Source organism: Rhinatrema bivittatum, chromosome 3, assembly GCF_901001135.1.
Source record: "Rhinatrema bivittatum chromosome 3, aRhiBiv1.1, whole genome shotgun sequence".
Taxonomy (NCBI): Eukaryota; Metazoa; Chordata; class Amphibia; order Gymnophiona; family Rhinatrematidae; genus Rhinatrema; species Rhinatrema bivittatum.
This window is the reverse complement of record NC_042617.1, coordinates 328104225-328126373: the sequence shown is the minus strand read 5'-3', so window position 1 is coordinate 328126373 and position 22149 is coordinate 328104225. Positions and strand designations below refer to the sequence as shown.

The following is a 22149-nucleotide window of genomic DNA, read 5'->3' as shown; positions in this document are numbered from 1 at the left end:
TATCTCTAATTTTCCTTAGTACCCTCAGATATATCCCATCCGGTCCCATTGATTTATCTATTTTAATTAGCTCCTTATGAACAGACTGTTCTGAAAATCGATTGAGGTTTCCCTCACTTCCAATCTTATTTGTGTTTGTTTTATGTGGGCCTGCTCCAGGCCCTTCCACAGAGAACACTGAACAGAAATATTTATTAAGCAATTTTGCTTTTTCCTCATCAGCCTCTGCATATTCCTTCCCTTCATATTTTGAGTCTCACAATGCCATTTTTGCACTTCCTTCTATCACTAACATATCTAAAAAAAAAAAAAAAAAGGTCATGCCCCTGTTTTACTGTATTTGCTATTTTTTCTGTTTGAATTTTTGCATTCCTGACTACTTTCCTAGCTTTTCCAGATATTGTCATCTGTCTTCCTCTTTCTGTGATCTCTTATAGTTTATGAATGACCGTTGCCTCCATAAATGGAGCTGTACTCCTGCCACCTGTGGTCCTGTACAGCCACTTTTTTTGTGAACACACTGAATAAAAAAAATACCGTCATTTCCCCATGCCCCCAACCATCCTCCTGCTCTTTTCTCCTTGGCTTCCGATTTTCCTGTGCTTTACGCCTCAGGCTCTTACCATTTCATGCTTTTACTAACTGGTCTTCCCAGTGACTCCACAGTTACATGACTCACCTGCAGGCCTTCTGATGCAAGGGGACAAGAGATCCCAAGACACTGCACATTAACTCCTGCTAGAAGAAAAAACAAATCTACATCTACTTCCAAATCTGAAAAAAGACAGGCACGAGGAAGAAGCACTTGACTTCAAAATGTGTTTTTTTTATTTAAAAATTGGAGCACAAAATACTATTTTGTTTCCCACACCCTCTCAAAAAAATACACTTTAAATTTGGGCACATGGAACTTTCCTCCTTGACTTCCGTATATTGGTATTTAATGTGCTGTTAAAGGAATTAACACAAACAGTATAGGGAGACAGGCTGACAAAGTCTGTAGGCTCTAGTGCACCCAGTGCGAGAGGGAACCTAAGTACTGTACTGCGTTTCCTTCAACTAATTTGATTTTTAGCAGGTTAACATGGTACTCCATTTGTGTTTGGATTAAAAAATAAAATAAAACCAGGACTGCTACACATTGCCTGTCTTTTAACACCAGCCTGCTTTGCAGACAAATCTATGGACATAGGGCTTCTAAAAATAAAGTAGAAAAATCTGGAATTATACATTTAAAAAAAAAAAAAAATCAGAATTGCCATAATTGTAAATTACTAAAACTTTTCACTGTTCAATAGCTGTTTTTATGAAAATCTGCTCATGAAAAGGAGCTTGACGACTAAAAAAAATCTTTTCTTTATAATTAAAAAAAAGTCAAAATGGACAGAAGAGGGAACAGTGGAGAGTGGGATAACACAGCATCAAACCATTTCCTAATCAGTGGAGTCGCTATCTTCAAAACCCATGCCTGGCTTACCTGCTCATGCGATTTACAGACGCTTAATCTGGACTGGTTTAAAGGGGGCAACCTTTGCCTCTTCCAAATAGGCAGGCCTGATGTGAGTGGCCGACGAGACAGATGCTAGCTTAAATCTAAACTTAAAAGGCAACTCATTGTAGAATCACACGCCTCAGCGATTCTGGGCTGCCATTTTGTGCCCAGGAGCAAAAGCTTATTTATTTATTTATTTATTTATTTTTATATACCGGTGTTCGATTTTACATATCACATCGGTTCTCCTGCCTTCTCTGTTAAAATGGAGGCCCAAGCAGAAATCATGGATGTTCTTGAGATCTGGGCAGCCTGAGTTCAAAGCAGATGTGCTTGGCTTGTTTGTATTTTTTTTTTTAATTAACACAGTAATTCACAAATCCAGTCCCCCCAGACCTTCCCACTTTCAAGATATTCAAAATGAATATTTATTAGACATCAGGGCTGCTCATTTGGAAGGTGGTACATAGGTTGTCCTTTTCAAACCATTACAAATTGTTTATGAATTGCAGAAGTGGGCTCCGAGCAAGACTAATTTGCATGTTTTGGCTATCCTGAAGACCAGGCCTGTTTGCGGGTGTGCCTGTTTGGGGAGAGAGATTTTAAGGAGCACCTCGGGGAAATCGGTGAATTACCTTCCAATCAGCAAAGCACTCCACCTCAGCTGGGAGTGGGGGAACAGTGAAAGCCATCCTTGCATGAGGTGGCTGGGTACACATCGCATTTACCCAAATAACCAGTCTGTGTCAGCATGGGCAAAGTCCTTGCCGGGAGCTCTGTGTCTAGTGTTGGGCCGAACACCTCAACAACATGGAGAGTGTTCTGGAGAAAGTTCAGAGGACAGCAACAAACAGTAGCCTGGGAATGCAATCCGCTTGGAAGTGCCTGCGAAAGCGGAATATACATCAAGCTGGACTAAGGACCTTTGTTTTCAGTTTTCATTGAATTTTTCCTCAGAATTTATCACTGTTTATTCCAACCAGGTCAAAAAGGATATTGCTAATTACCACAAAATTATCATGGACCAATGCACAGATGTCACACCAAAAGACAAAATGTATGCTGCGATAACACCTATGAGTGGACTGTAATTGGGAACAAGTCAGGTAAATGGAGATACAAACTAGGAGAATACAGAATAACAAATATTTCAAAAACAAATACTGCTTTTAATTCAAGAAAGAAAAATGTGAATTTAATTGATTGACCAATAGTCGCCTAAATCGATATTAACGTGTTCAGTCCCCTGACACTGGACGACCGTGTTTCGCAGAGCTGCATCGGGAGGGAGAAAGGCTGACCTTGACAGAGTAGTAAACAACCTGTAAGAAAAAAACATGAACAAAGGAGTTTTCCAGCAAAACCAGTAAACCAAAACCACATAAAAGCAACCGGCAAGAGGCAAAAGTGGGATATGCATACAACACAAGTAAAACAATTAAAAATATATAAAAATATCAACATTGTAATATATTTAATACAGAAAAAGCCTAGTTCGGATGGAGAAATATACATACAACACAGATAAATGAAAAATATACAGTTATATCAACAGTGTCGTGTACTTTTTTTATATTTGTTTTTGAAACATTTGTTATTCTGTATTCTCCTTGTTTGTATCTCCATTTACCTGAATTGATCCCAATTACAATCCGCTCATAAGTGTTGTCGCAGCGCACATTTTGACTTTTGATTTAAAAAAATGAGATTGACCTGGAAAAATGATGAGTCAGGTTCGTCGACTGCTTCCTCCCATTTTTGTTTTTGTTATAATCAGCAGTGATAAATTCCCAGGGAAACTGAAAACCAAGGTCTGTAACTACAACCTGGGAGGAAGGGTGGGATTAATTTAGTTTAAAAATTAAAGCACCCAATGGCGGGGGCTGACGTGACAGCAGGCTTCAAATACATAACAGCAGGATTAGAGAGGATGCTGATCTGTTCTCCTCCATCTCCACTGAGGACAGGATAAGAAGTAGGGGACACAGGTTACAGTAGAGGGAAATTCAGGCCTATGAGTCACCATGCACTGGCCACAGTTACCTAGAGAGACGTGAAGTCTCTGTCATCAGAGTTACAAACGGCGTAGTGGATCTTGCCCTGAGGGGAGGGAGGACGGGCACTACCTGAACCCATATGGTCATTTCCAGTCCTCTCTTTTCTATGTGAATATTTCTAATCCAAAGCCTGAAAGCTCTTAAGAAAGAGGAAAATGCCCCAGTGTGGAGAAAGGGGGGGGGGGGGGTGTTGAAGAATTTGGAAAACTAGAACATTTTTTTGATCAATTAAAACAGAGAGAGAGAGAGAGATAGCCAGCTCTGCCATACAAAAATTCAGTTTCCTCCTGTATAGGCATCTACCAGGTTTGACAATTTGTTTTCCAGGTATGCACATGAGTAGAAAGCCATTCCCCACTGCTGCAGTCCTCTTCGGCTTCCCTGTCCTAGAGAATTCAAATTAAAAATGCAGCATTTCAGCCTGGAACGGTGTATGCCTCCCACCAATAACTTACTACCCCCTACACAGTTCCAGGAGCGACCCTGCTTGCTCACTTCTTTGCTTTCTTGGCCTTCTTGAGTATGTCACATTTTTTCCTATTAGGTCGCCTACACCTCTCATCGATGCTCGGGATACATTCATAATGCCAGACCTCCTCCATCTTCTCCACAGGGTAAACGGCTTCCACGTAGTGCCGGATCAGTCTCAGCCGCACGGGGTCTAGCTGCTTCTTGTTGCAAGCCCCCGAGTGGTTATACTGCAGCCGAAGGTTCTCCGACGTGAAGAGCTCGGGGAAGAGCCTGACCAGAAGCCGGGCGGCAAAGTTCCCCACCGAGAGGCTCTGCTGCACAATCTCCCTCACCTCCTTGTCAGACAGCAAGTAGATGGAGGGCACAGGGAAGTCCGGGGGCAACACGGCCAGCTCGTCCAGCGGGATCTTGCAGAAGTCCTTGCTACTCCGTTCCGGCGGGAGCGGCGGCCCCTCCAGCAGCTCCCGGAACCGGTCTGGATTGAGTTCGAAGGCCATGAATTCTCTCCTCTCGGGCCCTGGCACATGCACCTTCCGCTGCTGCTGGTAGGACCGCCGCTGCTCCGTATCCCGGCGCCGGCACCTCTCATCCAGCTTCCCCACGAACTCCAGCATCCACACCCTGTCATTCCTGGCTCTTGGGTACAAGAGCTGTACGTAGTGTCTAATCAGCTTGATCCTAACAGGGTCCAGTTGCTTCTTGCCCAGGGAGCCGCTGCAGTTGTACTGCTTCCTCAGGTTTTCATGTGTGAAAAGCTCAGGGAACAGGTGCACAAGTAAGCGGGATGCAAAGTTGCCAATGGACAGGCTGCTCTCATAGATGACCCTCATCTGCTCCTTGCTGAGCATGTACTCTGGTATGGGCACCTCGAATTCGGGTGGTGAGAAATCAATCTTGTCGAAGTCCACGGGCACCAGCCAAATCTTCTTGGACCGACGCCCAGGCCTTTCATACTCGTAGCCATCTTCAATTTTCACCACGGACACATCTTCGGGCAGGCTGGAAGAGTCATAGCAATCATCTTGAATCTCCTCACAGTCACTGCTGTCCACGTAGATGCTCTCCAATTCATCGTCCAGCCGCTGGGCACATTGCTGCAGCCAGGCCTCCTCCTCCTGCACATCAGGGAAATAGATCTCTGTGTATCTGCGGACCATCTGGAGCCGGTGAGGATCCAGTGGGAGCTTCTCGGGGCCCCCATAGCAGCTGTAGCCCTCAGCCAACTTCCGCTGATCAAAAAGCTCGGGGAAGAACCGGTGCAGCAGGAACACCGCAAACTCACCTGGAGAGGAGGCCTCATCCAAGAACTCGTTGATGTCCTGGGCATCCAGGGTGTACTCGGAGATGCTGGCATCGTTTTGGTCCAAGGACAGAGCTTCCTCCTGCTCCTTGTCCTCAATAAAGTGCACTGTGTCCACTTCTTCAGCTTGGTAAAAAGCGGGTGGCTGGATGCCCTGCTGTTGGCCCCCTTCCATCTCCCTCTGGGCCCAGAAGCGGCTGAAGAAGTCATTGACCTGCGGCAGGCACTCCACTTGCCAGATTTGGGCGCTCTTCACAGACGGATAGCAGGCCTCCACATAGCTCCGGATGAGCTGCAGATGCAGGGACTCCAGCTTCCTCCTCCCTGGAAAGCCGCAGGTGCTGCAGCCCTGCCCGAAGCCATCCTCACCAAACAGCTCGGGGAAGAGTTGCACCAGCAATCGGCATGCCAGGTCCCCGGCGGAGGCGCTCTGCTCCAGCACTTGCTTCAGCTCTGCGCTGGTCAGCTGGTACTCGGGGGGCGGCTGGAACTCGGCGACGGGCTCCACCGGGCTCACCTTCCTCTTGATACGGTTCACCTCCAGGGATAGCAGGTCCACCTTGCTGTGCAGCTGCGACATGTTGGAGCTCAGCGCGTTGAGGGTGTAGAACATCTTCTGGATCAGAGTAAAGATGTTGGGATCTGCCTCCGTGGCCGCTGCAGTGCTGCCACTGGATTCCCGCTTGTGCTGGTCATTCAGCAAGCGCAGAGGGGAAGGGTTGCCAGTGCTGCCAACTTTGTCATAGAGCTCATAGGCAGCAAACTGATCCGACCCGGGTGGGATTTTCTTCTCTGTGATTTTGTGTGAGATGCCATACAACGGCTTCTTGTAGGAGGCGGTGGCAGTGATCTTGCCGGGAGGCTCATCTCCGTCCCCGAGGAGCGTGGTGCTGGAACTTACGACCTTGCTTGACTGATCCAGGCACCCCGACGTGGGAGAGTTGATGTCTCTGTGCTTTATGCAGGACAGCAGGCTCTGTGAATAAACAAAACAAGCTTTCCTTTAATCCTGTCAGCTCCGTTATTCACGCTGTGCCATCTCAAACTCATCTTACAGCCATAACACAGATATATGCAATAAAACCACACAGAGTTAAATGCAGGGAATTAATTCTACAGAGGTCCCTATTCAGTCACTGTCCGGATAGCAGATAAACTTATCTGGCTAACTTTGGAGATATAGTCAATAGTTCAGCTGCACTACTGAATATTAGCCGGCTATCTTGAAGTTAGCCAGCTTACTTTGTCCGGCTAACTTTAGGACAAGATCTTCAGCTCAACCAGACTTAGCTGGCTAAATTGTCCGCTAACTCTAAACATTGGAGTTAGCTGGAAAACTTATCCAGCTAACATAACTCATCCTGGAAATGCTCCTAAGTTATCCGCTTAAATTTTAACCAGATAATAAGATAGCTGGCTTAGTAGCCAAATGTTCATTAAAGCGGATAACTTGAGTTATCTGGCTGGCGGCCTCAGAGAGAATCCACAGACAGCGACTTAAAAGAGTATGAATAGAAATCTTTATCCTCTCACCTGTGGTACTGGGATAGACTGATCTCCTTTCAGCATTCTCGGCCGATGCCTGCCTGTACAATGGGACTAACCCCCTCCCCTGTTTTTAGCCCACATCCCTCAGGTCTGTTCCCTTTCAGGGTTCTTTAATGTGTGGTCAGAAGTCCCACACCCTGCCAGTATCTATATGTTTAAAAGGAACTCACACCATTTGTGTTGATGCTCTGTTAGAGCACTTCCTGTTGCCCTACACATAGTTGCGGAGTCTTTGGAAAGAGTAAAAAAAAAAAAAGCCTTAGTCTGGACAAAAAGAACTGTGATTTTTTTTTTTTTTTTTGGAAAAAAAGATGAGAGTCTAAAAAAAACAATCGGAAAAAGTCTGTGCGGCATCTGTTACACCTACAGCACCAGCTGCAGGTGAAGAGAGAGGGGGCGCATGAGGGGGAGGGTGTCGAGGTTCCCTGCCCCAATAGTGCAGAAGCAGTTCATTCGAGATCCAGGATGCATCCCCAAGCCTGCAACTGAGGACCTCCTCTCCCTGCATCCCAGGAGGAGAGTGAGAGAGGTCAACCTCAGTCATGGCAGGCTCAACTTGAACTATGACTGGTGTAGGATCTCTGACGACCGACCATTGTATACAGAAAAACAATACGACGTGATATGAGGATCATTATTGTTAAATTTGCAATTATGTAAACAAAGGTACAACTCGCTTAAGGCTAGCGGGGGTCAGCATGGCAGGTTGGTGGTGACAGGGTACCATCCGGAAAGGCCACGGGGACCTAGGAGGTGGGTGTTTGGGCATTTAGGTTATTACAAAGCTTGGTTAGACATGGCGAGGGGGAAACATGCTGGTTGTGAAACTAAACAGGGGATCCTGTAAGCTCATCTACCTAAGATGATGGGGTACAGAAAAGAAAGATGACGGAAACTGTTCTGAATAAGGAGAGATCCTATGAGCGGTCACGCTCTACGGCTGGCAGCAGTGCGGGCAGGAATAACTAGGCAGACTAGATGGGCCAATCGTTTTTTTCTGTCTTCATCTATTATGCTATGTTACTTTGAGTGTGGGGGTTGGGAATCCTGTCCACGGGTTCCAGGAGCAGAGAGATGGTGAGTGCAGGGGTCAAGGATCCCTGCCTCGGACCCCCGACAGGGCAAAGCCAAAGACAGTGATCGTGTTGATCATAGATCCCCTTCCACAGGCTCCACCATTAGAGAGAGACAGTGAGCAAAGGGGTCAAGGATCTTCCTCCCAAGTGCCAGCACAGTGTCAGGGAACGCCAGAAACGCAGAGAGTGAGCTTGGGGGTGGGGATACAGAATCAATCACTATGGAACAAGAGGAAAGAGAAACTGGTGCCGCCTGTGGTGGAAAACAGCAACTGTCTGTACAGAGAAGAGGAGGCTGCGATGACGCCCGTTACTGGACCACATGAAGCAGGAGAGGCTGGGGGAAACAAATGGGAGGTAGGACAAAAGAGGAGAATAGCGTGGGGGAACCTGACTTGTATGTTTTACCTTAGTTCTTGATATTTAACTCTTTTACATGATATTTTATCTAAGAATTTTATGCCAAAAATTGTGCCTTTTATTTTTCTTAACTTTAATATTAACTTGACTTTTAGTTTGTAACTAGGTATGTTATTCTTTTAAACGTAAACCGTTGTGATGGCATGTCTGAACGATGGTATAAAAAATTTGATAAATAAATAAATAAGACACAAAAACTTGGAAAAGAAGGAAAACTGAAAGCAATCTGGACATGTCTACCCTAGAGAGGGGGAATATGGCAGAGGCAAGCGGCTAGCTGAAAGGCTGGTTGTCTGGGCGATGGCCACACTGGGATCACTGGGTGTGGGAGGGATCTGAGTGGGGGGGTCTTGTATGATTGAATCTACTAATAATAACCCCAGAGTTCTTGTTGGTATCATGAATTCTGTCCTTGGGGTTAAATTCCGGAAGACACTGCTCCATGAGGATGCACCAAACTCTGAACCTTATCCGTTTTCTTTCTTGATAAGGTGGCAGTGCTGGTAAACAGCCTAAAACAGAATGAAGGTGGTCGGTCTAAGAAAACTGATGGGACATAAAGATGATTCCCAGATTAAGAGGGAAGCAGAATTGGTTTGCTTAATTTCCTTGGAAGAGGAAAATGGTTCGCAGGTATTTATGAAGGATTTTGAGTCTATCTCTTTGAAAGAACTGAAACTGTGTTTGTCTCAAGTGAAACCTTCTAATGTTTCTCTGGACCCCTGCCCACCATGGCTTATCCAAGGCTGTTCCAATAGCATTTTGAGATATCTGCAACACATTGGAGAGGGTATTGTTCTACAGAACTGTAAGACAGAAGTCAGGTCCCTCCTTCTGAAGAATGCCAATCTGGATCTTCGGCTTTGTAGTAACTATCGCTCTCTCTCTAATTTACCTCTCCCTGCTAAGCTCTTAGAGAGGGTGCTAACCAGACCAATTTCTTCCTTCTTGGAACAGGAGGAAGTACTGGATCCAGCTCAGGCTGGCTGGAGAAGAGGGTGTGGCACAGAAACCTTGTTTCTCTAATGGATGAAATTCTTCCTAGGTTAGATAAAGGGGGAAATGCATTTTTGATCCTTTTGGCTCACTCTGGTGCATCTGACCTGGTGGACCACTCTATTGTTACAATGATGTAAATCTATAGGACTGAAAAACAAGATACTAAAATGGGTGAAGAGTTGTTTACAAAATAGAAAACAGATGGCGGTATTGAAGGGAGAAACCTCGAGCGTGAAGGAAGTAAAATGGGGTATTCCTCAAGGGTCACCCTTCCCCAGTACTATTTAACATATCTCTGGTTCAGTTAGGGAAGCTAGTTTGCGATGCTGGGTTCAGCACATTTATCTATGTTGATGACGTGCAGATATTGGCACCATTAGAACATAAGAAATTGCCATGCTGGGTCAGACCAAGGGTCCATCAAGCCCAGCATCCTGTTTCCAACAGAGGCCAAACCAGGCTACAAGAACCTGGCAAGTTCTCAAACACCAAGAAGATCCCATGCTACTGATGCTAGTAATAGTAGAGGCCATTTGAACCCAACTACATTAACTGCACTAACCACATCCTCGGGCAACAAATTCCAGAGCTTAATTGTGCATTGAGTGAAAAAGAATTTTCTCTGATTAGAATTAAATGTGCTACTTGCTAACTTCATGGACTGCCCCCTAGTCCTTCTATTATCTGAAAGTGTAAATAACTGATTCACATCTACTCATTCAAGACCTCTCATGATTTTAAAGACCTCTATCATATCTCCCCTCAGCTGTCTCTTCTGCAAGCTGAACAGCCCTAACCTCTTCAGCCTTTCCTCATAGGGAGCTGTTCCATCCCCTTTATCATTTTGGTTGTCCTTTTCTGTACCTTCTCCATCGCAACTATATCTTTTTTGAGATGCGGCGACCAGAATTGTACACAGTATTCAAGGTGCGGTCTCACCTTGAATACTGAATTATGACATTTTCTGTTGTATTAACCATTCCCTTCCTAATAATTCCTAACATTCTGTTTGCTTTTTTGACTGCTGCAGCACACTGAGCCGATGATTTAAAAGTATTATCTACTATGATGCCTAGATCTTTTTCCTGGGTGGTAGCTCCTAATATGGAACCTAACATCATGTAACTACAGCAAGGGTTATTTTTCCCTATATGCAACACCTTGCACTTATCCACATTAAATTTCATCTGCCATTTGGATGCCCAATCTTCCAGTCTTACAAGGTCCTCCTGTAATGTATCACAATCCGTTTGAGATTTAACTACTCTGAATAATTTTGTATCATCCGCAAATCTGATAACCTCACTCATCGTATTCCTTTCCAAATCATTTATAAATATATTGAAAAGCACTGGTCCAAGTACAGATCCCTGAGGGACTCCACTGTTTACCCTTTTCCACTGAGAAAATTGACCATTTAATCCTACTCTGTTTCCTGTCTTTTAACCAGTTTGTAATCCACGAAAGGACATCGCCTTCTACCCCCTGACTTTTTAGTTTTCTTAGAAGCCTCTCATGAGGGACTTTGTCAAATACCTTCTAAAAATCCAAATACACTACTACCGGTTCACCTATATCCACATGTGTATTAACCCCTTCAAAAAAATGAAGCAGATTTGTTAGGCAAGACTTCCCTTGGGTAAATCCATGTTGACTGTGTTCTATTAAACCATGTCTTTCTATATGCTCTACGATTTTGATCTTTAGAATAGTTTCTACTATTTTTCCCAGCACTGAAGTCAGGCTCACTTGTCTATAGTTTCCCGGAACCCTTTTTAAATATTGAGGTTACATTGGCCACCCTCCAGTCTTCAGGTACAATGGATGATTTTAATGATGTTACAAATTTTAACTAATAGATCAGAAATTTTATTTTTGAGTTCCTTCATTACCCTAGGTTGCATACCAACTGGTCCAGGTGATATGCTAATCTTTAGTTTGTCAATCTGGCCTACTACATCTCTCAGGTTCAGTGATTTGGTTCAGTTTGTCTGACTCATCACCCTTGAAAACCATCTCCGGAACTGGTATCTCCCCAACATCCTCATTAATAAACATGGAAGCAAAGAATTCATTCAGTCTTTCTGCAACGGCCTTATCTTCTCTAAGAGTCCCTTTAACCCCTCAGTCATCTAACGATCCAACCAACTCCCTCACAGGTTTCTTGCTTCGGATATATTTTAAAAAGTTTTTATTATGAGTTTTTGCCTCTACGGCCAACTTCATTTCAAATTCTCTCCTCGCCTGTCTTATCAATGTTTTATACTTAACTTGACAATGCTTATGATTTATCCTATTTTCTTCAGATGGATCCTTCTTCCAATTTTTGAAGGATTTTTTTTGGCTAAACTAGCCTCTTTCACCTCACATTTTAACCATACCGGTAATCGTTTTGCCTTCCTTCCATCTTTCTTAATGCGTGGAATACATCTAGACAGCGATATAGATTGTATTTTTAAACAATGTCTATGCCTGTTGAACACTTTTAACCTTTGTAGCTGCACCTTTCATTTTTTTTCTGTTTTCCTCATTTTATCAAAGTTTCCTTTTGAAAATTTAGTGTTAGAGCTGTAGATTTACTTATTGTCCCCCTTCCAGTTATTAGTTTAAATTTGATCATGTTCTGATCACTACTGCCAAGTGGACCCACCACCGTTACCTCTCCCACCAAATCCTGCATTCTATTAAGAATTAAATCTAAAATAGCTCCCTCTCTCATTGTTTCCTGAACCAATTGCTCCATGAAGCAGTCGTTTATTAAATCCAGGAACTTTATGTCTCCAGCAAGTCCTGATGTAACATTTATCCAGTCAATATTGGGGTAATTGAAATCTAGAAATATACAGAAGCAATCTTGCACATAAAACAAGTCCACAAAGTCACAGGTGCAAGTAAAAGAATAGGGTTCCATTCAAAAATGTAAGATTCTTTATTAATCCAAAGTTTATAAATCTCTCATTAAGTACGGCAACTCCATACAGGTAACAGCAAGAAGAGGTAAAGTCCCCCGACACGGTCCCGTGTTTCGCGGAGGCTGCATCGGGAGGGATCAACAAAACGTTTATTCACATCTGTAATATAATATGCAGTAGTAAGGAACGGAACACAAAACTGCCATATGGTATATATAAACAAATGTGTACATACCTCTTAAAGTTTCACAGGAGCGCAATCGCCCTCAAAGTTTCAGATATTTAAATGACAAAAAAGGCGCGAAAGGTAACTCTCGCGGGATGCTGTGATTAGTGAGCTGACACCTGGAGGGCAAGACTCCGATCAGAATTTAATAAAACTGATACCACTCGATATCCTTGTTTAAACCAGAAGGGGCGACTGTGTGAAGGGTATATATCCATCGTTGCTCCTTCCGACCCAGTATGCCAGCAAAGTCCCCTCCCCGCAAGGGGGGCGAGATCACCTCCAATACCGAGAAGGAAAGGGCATCGATGGAGTGTGCCATCTCAAGCCAGTGGGACACCAGAGGCTCATCAACTCTGGATAGTCTTATATTTGAACAGTGTTCTATAATACGCGTTTTAACCATCCGGGAAGTCTTGCCCACATATAGCAATGAACAGGGGCACCTAATGACATAGATCACCCCTTTTGTACAGCAATCCGATTGAGAATTAAGTTTAAAAACCCGTCCAGTCAAAGGATGTGTGAATGTGGATGTAGATGATGTGTGCTTACACATCGTGCAGTGGCCACAGGGCTGATGGTGTCCACCCAGCCGGGGTGGTGACTGCACGGGCAAGGCAGTGTGTACCAGTCGATCTCTTAGGTTCGTAGCTCGTTTAAAAGTGAACCGTGGGGGGCCATGCATTAAGGTGTTCAAAGACAGAGATGACCAGTGACGTTTAATCATGGTGGCTATAGCCCTTCCCACTGTAGAGAATGGCAGGATACAATTATACGAGATCTCATCCGAATGCGTGGGCGGTGTAAAAAGCCATTCCCTGTGTGTATATAGTGCTCGCTTAAAAGCTTTCTTGATGACCCGCATAGGATAACCCCTTTCAGAAAACCGGTTAATCATATCTTGCGATTGAGACAAAAATTCTTGTCTAGTAGAGCACAGGCGTCGGAGTCTTAAAAACTGCCCCGTAGGGATATTATCCCGAAGTGTCCTGGGGTGAAAACTATTGTAAGCAAGCAGGGTATTCCGATCAGTATGTTTGCGAAAGAGTGTCGTCTCAAAATGATCCTCCACCCACCTGACAGTGATGTCAAGAAAAGATATACAAGTGGGATGGATACAATAGTTGAATTGAATGTGGGGATTAATCATATTTACCCAGTCCAAAAACATGAAGAACTGCATGTCCGTCCCTGTCCAGACAATAAAAATATCATCAATATAGCGTAGCCATACATGGATGAATTGAAACCATTCAGAAGAATAGATGTTAGATGTTTCATAATCATCCATGTATAGGCACGCAAGGCTAGGGGCCATGGTGGCCCCCATTGCGGTCCCCTTGATCTGCTGATATATTGTATCCTGAAATTTGAAAAAGTTTTAGTGAGAGCCAATTCGGCTAATTGAATTAGAAATGATGTAGAGACTCTCTGAGGAGAAGGACGGGCATTCAAATATTTCTCAGTTACTGCAAGGGCATCGTGCTGGGGAATATTTGAATACAGGGACACCACATCCAGTGTGATAAGAGAGATCGTGGACTGTGGGGCAGGCAATTCAGATAATATTGTCATGAAATGAGAAGAATCCCTAACAAAGGATCTTATAGATGGTACCAGTGGACGTAGAAATACATCCACAAACTGTGATAAGGGCTCTAATAAAGAGCCGATGCCGGAAACGATCGGTCGTCCCGGGGGTTTTTTTAGGGCTTTATGTATTTTTGGAAGTACATAAAATAAGGGCATCACCGGATGGGTAGAAGTCAGGAATTTAGCTTCTTTACCCGTAATTATATGAGCCTCTAATGCTGACTGGACAATGAGTTTGATCTCTTGGCTCAACGTATCCGTAGGGTCCGATGGGAGGGGGACATAAAATGAGGTGTCTTCAAGTTGTCTTAGAACTTCCGCCTCATAGTCAGCTCTATCCAACACCACAGTCCCTCCCCCTTTGTCCGCTGGCTTAATAACTATAGAGCGGTCTCGAGCCAAGACATTAAGGGCATTAATCTCATCCTTAGTCAGATTGTATCTGATGTACTGGCGTTGTGAACAAATCAATGCTACATCTTGACACACTAAGCGTTCAAACGCTCCCAAAGAGACATCTCCAACCCCCGGAGGGGTCCATTTAGACTTCACCTGTACCACAGATAAATCAGAGGATGGAGGAAAGTCCTCAAAAAATAGTTTCAATTTAAGTGTCCGAAAAAACCGATGTAGGTGCACCAGTATATCAAATACATCGTTCCTCTGGGTAGGAACGAATGAGAGTCCACGGTGTAACACAGATAACTCACAAGACGATAATTCACGTGTAGAAAGGTTGAATACAGTGTCTTCCTCTATTGCCATGGATCCGTCTGAGTCCGGGGAGGGCGGGATGACCGTGGCTGTTGAGTGTGTTGTGATAAAGGGGCCGCTCGCTGCCGAAGTTGGCGTGTGTCCTGCTTGGGCTGAGGCTGGCCCGAATCTAAAAAAGCTGCAGCTATTGAGGAGTATCTGGAGGAGGCAGAAAACGGCTGCGGCGGTGGCAAGTTGCCAGGAGTAATTGTAGGAGCCGGTGCAATTGTAGGAGCCGGTACGGACCGTGCAGTATCTCCAGCCGTAGCCCCACGGGCACGACGACTCTGTCCCCGGGTACGTGGAGCGCGAAGATCTTCCCCTGCGGAATCCCCCGAGGAGGAGCTGTCGGCAAATGCGACTTTCCTGGATGGCTTTTGTGCCATCCATTTATAAACGTATCCGGTTTGGTAATCTCCTGCGTCTCTTTGAAATTTACTATATTTAACCGCTTTAAGGTCAGATCGAAATTTCTGTAAATTCTCCTGGAACTCTCCCAGTTGTAGATCAAACTCCTCAATAGCTGCAGCTTTTTTAGATTCGGGCCAGCCTCAGCCCAAGCAGGACACACGCCAACTTCGGCAGCGAGCGGCCCCTTTATCACAACACACTCAACAGCCACGGTCATCCCGCCCTCCCCGGACTCAGACGGATCCATGGCAATAGAGGAAGACACTGTATTCAACCTTTCTACACGTGAATTATCGTCTTGTGAGTTATCTGTGTTACACCGTGGACTCTCATTCGTTCCTACCCAGAGGAACGATGTATTTGATATACTGGTGCACCTACATCGGTTTTTTCGGACACTTAAATTGAAACTATTTTTTGAGGACTTTCCTCCATCCTCTGATTTATCTGTGGTACAGGTGAAGTCTAAATGGACCCCTCCGGGGGTTGGAGATGTCTCTTTGGGAGCGTTTGAACGCTTAGTGTGTCAAGATGTAGCATTGATTTGTTCACAACGCCAGTACATCAGATACAATCTGACTAAGGATGAGATTAATGCCCTTAATGTCTTGGCTCGAGACCGCTCTATAGTTATTAAGCCAGCGGACAAAGGGGGAGGGACTGTGGTGTTGGATAGAGCTGACTATGAGGCGGAAGTTCTAAGACAACTTGAAGACACCTCATTTTATGTCCCCCTCCCATCGGACCCTACGGATACGTTGAGCCAAGAGATCAAACTCATTGTCCAGTCAGCATTAGAGGCTCATATAATTACGGGTAAAGAAGCTAAATTCCTGACTTCTACCCATCCGGTGATGCCCTTATTTTATGTACTTCCAAAAATACATAAAGCCCTAAAAAAACCCCCGGGACGACCGATCGTTTCCGGCATCGGCTCTTTATTAGAGCCCTTATCACAGTTTGTGGATGTATTTCTACGTCCACTGGTACCATCTATAAGATCCTTTGTTAGGGATTCTTCTCATTTCATGACAATATTATCTGAATTGCCTGCCCCACAGTCCACGATCTCTCTTATCACACTGGATGTGGTGTCCCTGTATTCAAATATTCCCCAGCACGATGCCCTTGCAGTAACTGAGAAATATTTGAATGCCCGTCCTTCTCCTCAGAGAGTCTCTACATCATTTCTAATTCAATTAGCCGAATTGGCTCTCACTAAAAACTTTTTCAAATTTCAGGATACAATATATCAGCAGATCAAGGGGACCGCAATGGGGGCCACCATGGCCCCTAGCCTTGCGTGCCTATACATGGATGATTATGAAACATCTAACATCTATTCTTCTGAATGGTTTCAATTCATCCATGTATGGCTACGCTATATTGATGATATTTTTATTGTCTGGACAGGGACGGACATGCAGTTCTTCATGTTTTTGGACTGGGTAAATATGATTAATCCCCACATTCAATTCAACTATTGTATCCATCCCACTTGTATATCTTTTCTTGACATCACTGTCAGGTGGGTGGAGGATCATTTTGAGACGACACTCTTTCGCAAACATACTGATCGGAATACCCTGCTTGCTTACAATAGTTTTCACCCCAGGACACTTCGGGATAATATCCCTACGGGGCAGTTTTTAAGACTCCGACGCCTGTGCTCTACTAGACAAGAATTTTTGTCTCAATCGCAAGATATGATTAACCGGTTTTCTGAAAGGGGTTATCCTATGCGGGTCATCAAGAAAGCTTTTAAGCGAGCACTATATACACACAGGGAATGGCTTTTTACACCGCCCACGCATTCGGATGAGATCTCGTATAATTGTATCCTGCCATTCTCTACAGTGGGAAGGGCTATAGCCACCATGATTAAACGTCACTGGTCATCTCTGTCTTTGAACACCTTAATGCATGGCCCCCCACGGTTCACTTTTAAACGAGCTACGAACCTAAGAGATCGACTGGTACACACTGCCTTGCCCGTGCAGTCACCACCCCGGCTGGGTGGACACCATCAGCCCTGTGGCCACTGCACGATGTGTAAGCACACATCATCTACATCCACATTCACACATCCTTTGACTGGACGGGTTTTTAAACTTAATTCTCAATCGGATTGCTGTACAAAAGAGGTGATCTATGTCATTAGGTGCCCCTGTTCATTGCTATATGTGGGCAAGACTTCCCGGATGGTTAAAACGCGTATTATAGAACACTGTTCAAATATAAGACTATCCAGAGTTGATGAGCCTCTGGTGTCCCACTGGCTTGAGATGGCACACTCCATCGATGCCCTTTCCTTCTCGGTATTGGAGGTGATCTCGCCCCCCTTGCGGGGAGGGGACTTTGCTGGCATACTGGGTCGGAAGGAGCAACGATGGATATATACCCTTCACACAGTCGCCCCTTCTGGTTTAAACAAGGATATCGAGTGGTATCAGTTTTATTAAATTCTGGTCGGAGTCTTGCCCTCCAGGTGTCAGCTCACTAATCACAGCATCCCGCGAGAGTTACCTTTCGCGCCTTTTTTGTCATTTAAATATCTGAAACTTTGAGGGCGATTGCGCTCCTGTGAAACTTTAAGAGGTATGTACACATTTGTTTATATATACCATATGGCAGTTTTGTGTTCCGTTCCTTGCTACTGCATATTATATTACAGATGTGAATAAACGTTTTGTTGATCCCTCCCGATGCAGCCTCCGCGAAACACGGGACCGTGTCGGGGGACTTTACCTCTTCTTGCTGTTACCTGTATGGAGTTGCCGTACTTAATGAGAGATTTATAAACTTTGGATTAATAAAGAATCTTACATTTTTGAATGGAACCCTATTCTTTTACTTGCACCTGTGACTTTGTGGTAATTGAAATCTCCCATTATTATTAGTGCCATACTACTTTTAAGGCAAAACTCAATACTTGGCTCTTCCTGCAAGCATTCCCAGAGAGCTAAGAACTAGAAGATAAAAAACAACCCCTGTCCTTTGGTTTTAATGTATTTTTCTCTGCCTTATTTATTCATTATTATTATTTGCCTTATTTATATGCTTAAAGTTGAGCTTAGTTTGTTTTCTTTATTATAGATCAATTGTTTGATTTGTTCCAAGATTTGTTACATGTAAACTGCCATCCGGCAGTAGTTTTTACTGTTACCTGTGAACCGGAGTGATATGTATTGTATACAGGAACTCCCGGTATATAAAAACCATAAATAAATTATTGCACTGCCAAATCAGTTAGCTTCCCTGATTTCTCTTAGCATTTCATCATCTGTCTGACCATTTTGTCCAGGTGGATGGCAGTATACTCCTATCACTATACTCTTACCCAACACACATGGGACTTCTACCCATATAGATTCTACTGAGCATTTAGTCTCTTGTATGAACTTTAGCCTGTTGGACCCTAAACCCTCCTGGACATAAAGTGCCACAGCCCCACCAGATTGATTCTCCCTATCATTGCGATATAATTTGTACCCTGATATAGCACTGTCCCATTGGTTATCCTCCTTCCACCAGGTCTCTGTGATGCCAATTATGTCAATCTCATCATTTGCTGCTATACACTCTAACTTTCCCATCTTACTTCTTAGACTTCTAGCATTGGCATACAGACATTTCAAAGTGTGTTTTTTGTATTAACAACCTGCTTTTCAGTTGTTAAGGATAATTTGGAAGGATAATTTGTTAAGGATAATTTAGCTCAGGTGATTTTTTACATATAGGCACATGGACTACGTTTGCTTTTAATGGAACCTCTCTGTTGGGATGCCCTAACCTCCTGTTTCATTAGTATCCTTCAAGGATACATTTCTCCGAACCATGCACTGTTGTGTGACTGTCTGCTTTCCTCCTTGTTCTAGTTTAAAAGCTGCGCTATCTCCTTTTTAAAAGTTAGTGCCAGCAGCTTGGTTCCACTCTGGTTAAGGTGGAGCCCATCCTTTCGGAAAAGTTTCCACCTTCCCCAAAATTTTCCCCAGTTCCTTACAAAACTGAATCCCTCTTCCCTGAAGATTTTCTGCTTATAAATCTGTGTCTGAACCATTTATCCCAATGATTGAAAAGCAGTTAATTTGGTAGTTAATACTAGTAAAACTGAGGTGCTTTGGTTAAGAACAGAAGAGGTCCAAAAGGGACTGAAAGTGAATGATGTTGATTTGATGATGAAAAAAAAGGAGGTGAGATCTTTGGGGCAGAATCCTGGATTCAGATCTGTGCTTAGAGAAACACTTATCGCATGTGACACGTACTGTCTACCTAAAAGTAAAAATAAGACAGCTGAGACCTTTTCTGGATTGAGATTCTTTCACGATGGTGGTCTATGTGCTCGTTTTGTCTCACTTGGATTACTGTAATGCTCTGCTTGTGGGACTGCCAACTAAATCGTTGCGCAAGCTACAAGCAATTCAAAATACCACTGCAGGAATAATGACCGGGGACCCCGGAAGATCATCAGGCAGGCATTACCACTGGCCCTACATTGGCTCCCGTGAACGTGCAGTGTAAATTTATAGTTTTAATGCCACGATCAAGTCCTTGAAAGGTTTATGCGTCCCTCCCTATTTAAAAGGAAAATTAAAATAGTACGAGGCAAGAAGGAATTTACGCTGGATAAAAACGCACTTTCTTGAGCTACCAAAATTCGAAGCATTTCGCCAAAAGCGGCTACAAAACAGGGGGGGATTCCAGTTCTGTGGAATTATCTGCCTCTGAGTTTAAAAGAAAAGGATATTTGAAAATTTTTGTAAGAACATGAAAACCTGGCTTGGGACAGTGACTTTCGGTGATTAGAATCCCTGTAAGTTAGCATGAATTTTCTTTCTTCTCTGAAAACTTTGAATTTCCATACAGATCTGGTACCTAAGTCATGACATCAGCTCTCCCCTGAAATGTTTAAGTTCCATATGGAACTGGTACAAAGCTCAAGATAATGGGAGTTAGCAACATAGGAGCTAAAGGCTGGATTACTGTCTTATTTTATTTTATTTATTTGCGATTGTCTATCTTATTGTTTTAATTCTGCTGTAAATCGCTTTGGAAGATTTGATCTGGAAGGCAATCAATAAGGAATTTTAAATAAATAAATATCTCGTTCTGTCCAACAAGCTGGAGTACAAAAAGGAGGATGGCACAAGATGCTGTCCAGAAGGAGAAATCTCGCAGGCAACGGCGGCAGGGACGTACCCTTAGCAGTGTGGACAGGATAAGTGGGCAGACCGGATGTCATTTACTATGTTACAACAAAAATCACATTAGAAAGGAAAAATCACAACTGCCTGGCTCCTTGGTTTCTCTGTCAGTGCAAATTAGAGGGTGGGTCCTAAGGTGGGGAGCTGGGTTAGGAACTGGTGCTAAAACCTAAGACAGCAGTGCAACGACTTGGGAGGAGGCAACCGATCTGCAGCAATGCACCTGATCATCCCTGGTGACCTTAAGACTCTCAAAAAAAGCAGGGCGAGCCAGAGCTAGGGTGCACCTGGAGAGGTAAAACGGTGGTAGCAACACCTCTGAACAAAAACGCTGCTAGAGAACTCAGCTGGGAGTCCTGGGCCCGACCTGCAGAAAGATAGAGGCGGAGTAGTGGCAAAGGAAAAGAGGGCCAGTGCAGTGCTGCAGAGTCAGGAGGCGAGGCCGAAGGACCCTTGAGGAGAGAAAGGGACGAGAGAGACAGAAACCTGAAAAGTATAAAGAATGCCTATGAGCCAAACCTTTTACCCCTGGAAAAGCAGCACTCCCGCGAGGGGGGGCTCATGCTACGACGCTGTACGGGGCAATGGCAGGAAACGTTGCTGCTGGATGCATGGAACGGGCCTCTCAGGGACGCTGAATTCAAGAAAGCCTGAAACAGGCTCAGGGCTGTGAGGAGAGGAGGGTAAAGCTGGCGGTTGGCTGGGGAGAACGGGCTCCCCCATGGCCTTTTATCAGCCCCCACGTTCCATAACTTGGCTAGCTTGGTGGCTACGGCGGCGGCGTCTGTTTCGTTTGCTTAGTAATGTGTTTTTATTTGATTTTTTTTTTACTGTTTTATTGGATGCAGCGGTTTATAAATGTTTTAAATAAATACATTTCTGTTATCTGAGAAAAGCGAGTGACACCACAGTTACGGCAGCAGAGCTCCCATGCACTTCTAATAGGGAAGCTGAGCCCCCTTCCCATCTCAAGGCACAGGTTAAAGTGAACCCTGCCTTTTTTGTAAGATGCTATTATACATCCGCTTAGTCACTGGAAGGAGTGTGCAAGATCACTTGCAAACCTTTAATACACAAAATCGGACCTCGTTTAAGGTTTTGCCACTTGCAGTCTGCCCATCTAAAAACCCTCCCTGGCGCAGATGGACCAATAGTAAACTGGAGAGTAAGTTGGGGCAGCCAGGATCTGCACATCTGGAAAACGCACTGCTCTGGTGATTACAACCCACGCCTCTTGAAATCACCTCTGGGATGAGCCGCCTCTTCTTAACGCTGGGGATGGGGTCCTGCTCACTGCCAGCCCCGCCGCACGCCAGCAGAGTCTGCTTCCGCTTGCTGAAGTCCGAGAGGCCAGTAGAGAGGTGGGGGTCCCACGGATGCTTTTCAGTGGCCGTGGCCGAGCAGTCCAGAATGGCATCCTCCAGATCTGCTTCTACCTTCACGATGCTGCTTTTCACTTCGGTAACTGGAGAACAGGAGTAAGAGTAAAGACCTGGGTGAGGTATCACAGCAGTTTCACATGCACCCCTGTCACTCAGAAGCCACGTCTGACTCCATGGGGACACTTACGGGTGGCTCCTTTTCAAACCCACCACAGAAAATGACAGCAGCTCACCCCTCATACCAATCTCAGGCTTTACCCTTGCCTTTTTTTCTTAAATTCTGTTCCTTTTTTGCCTGCACC

The 22149-nt window shown here is 44.5% G+C and overlaps 1 protein-coding gene across 1 annotated transcript in view; it reads right to left on the bottom strand.

Moving 5' to 3' along the window:
• Positions 1-805: 805 nt before the first annotated feature.
• Positions 806-22149, bottom strand: part of BEND3 (BEN domain containing 3) — a 35395-nt gene continuing 14051 nt past the window's right edge. Inside the window, exons 3-4 of the mRNA XM_029595319.1 lie at positions 21710-21930; positions 806-6296 (exon numbers count right to left, since the gene is read on the bottom strand). Coding sequence (XP_029451179.1) covers positions 4041-6296; positions 21710-21930 — 2477 coding nt within the window. The 3' untranslated portion in view covers positions 806-4040. The remainder of the gene's footprint in view (positions 6297-21709; positions 21931-22149) is intronic.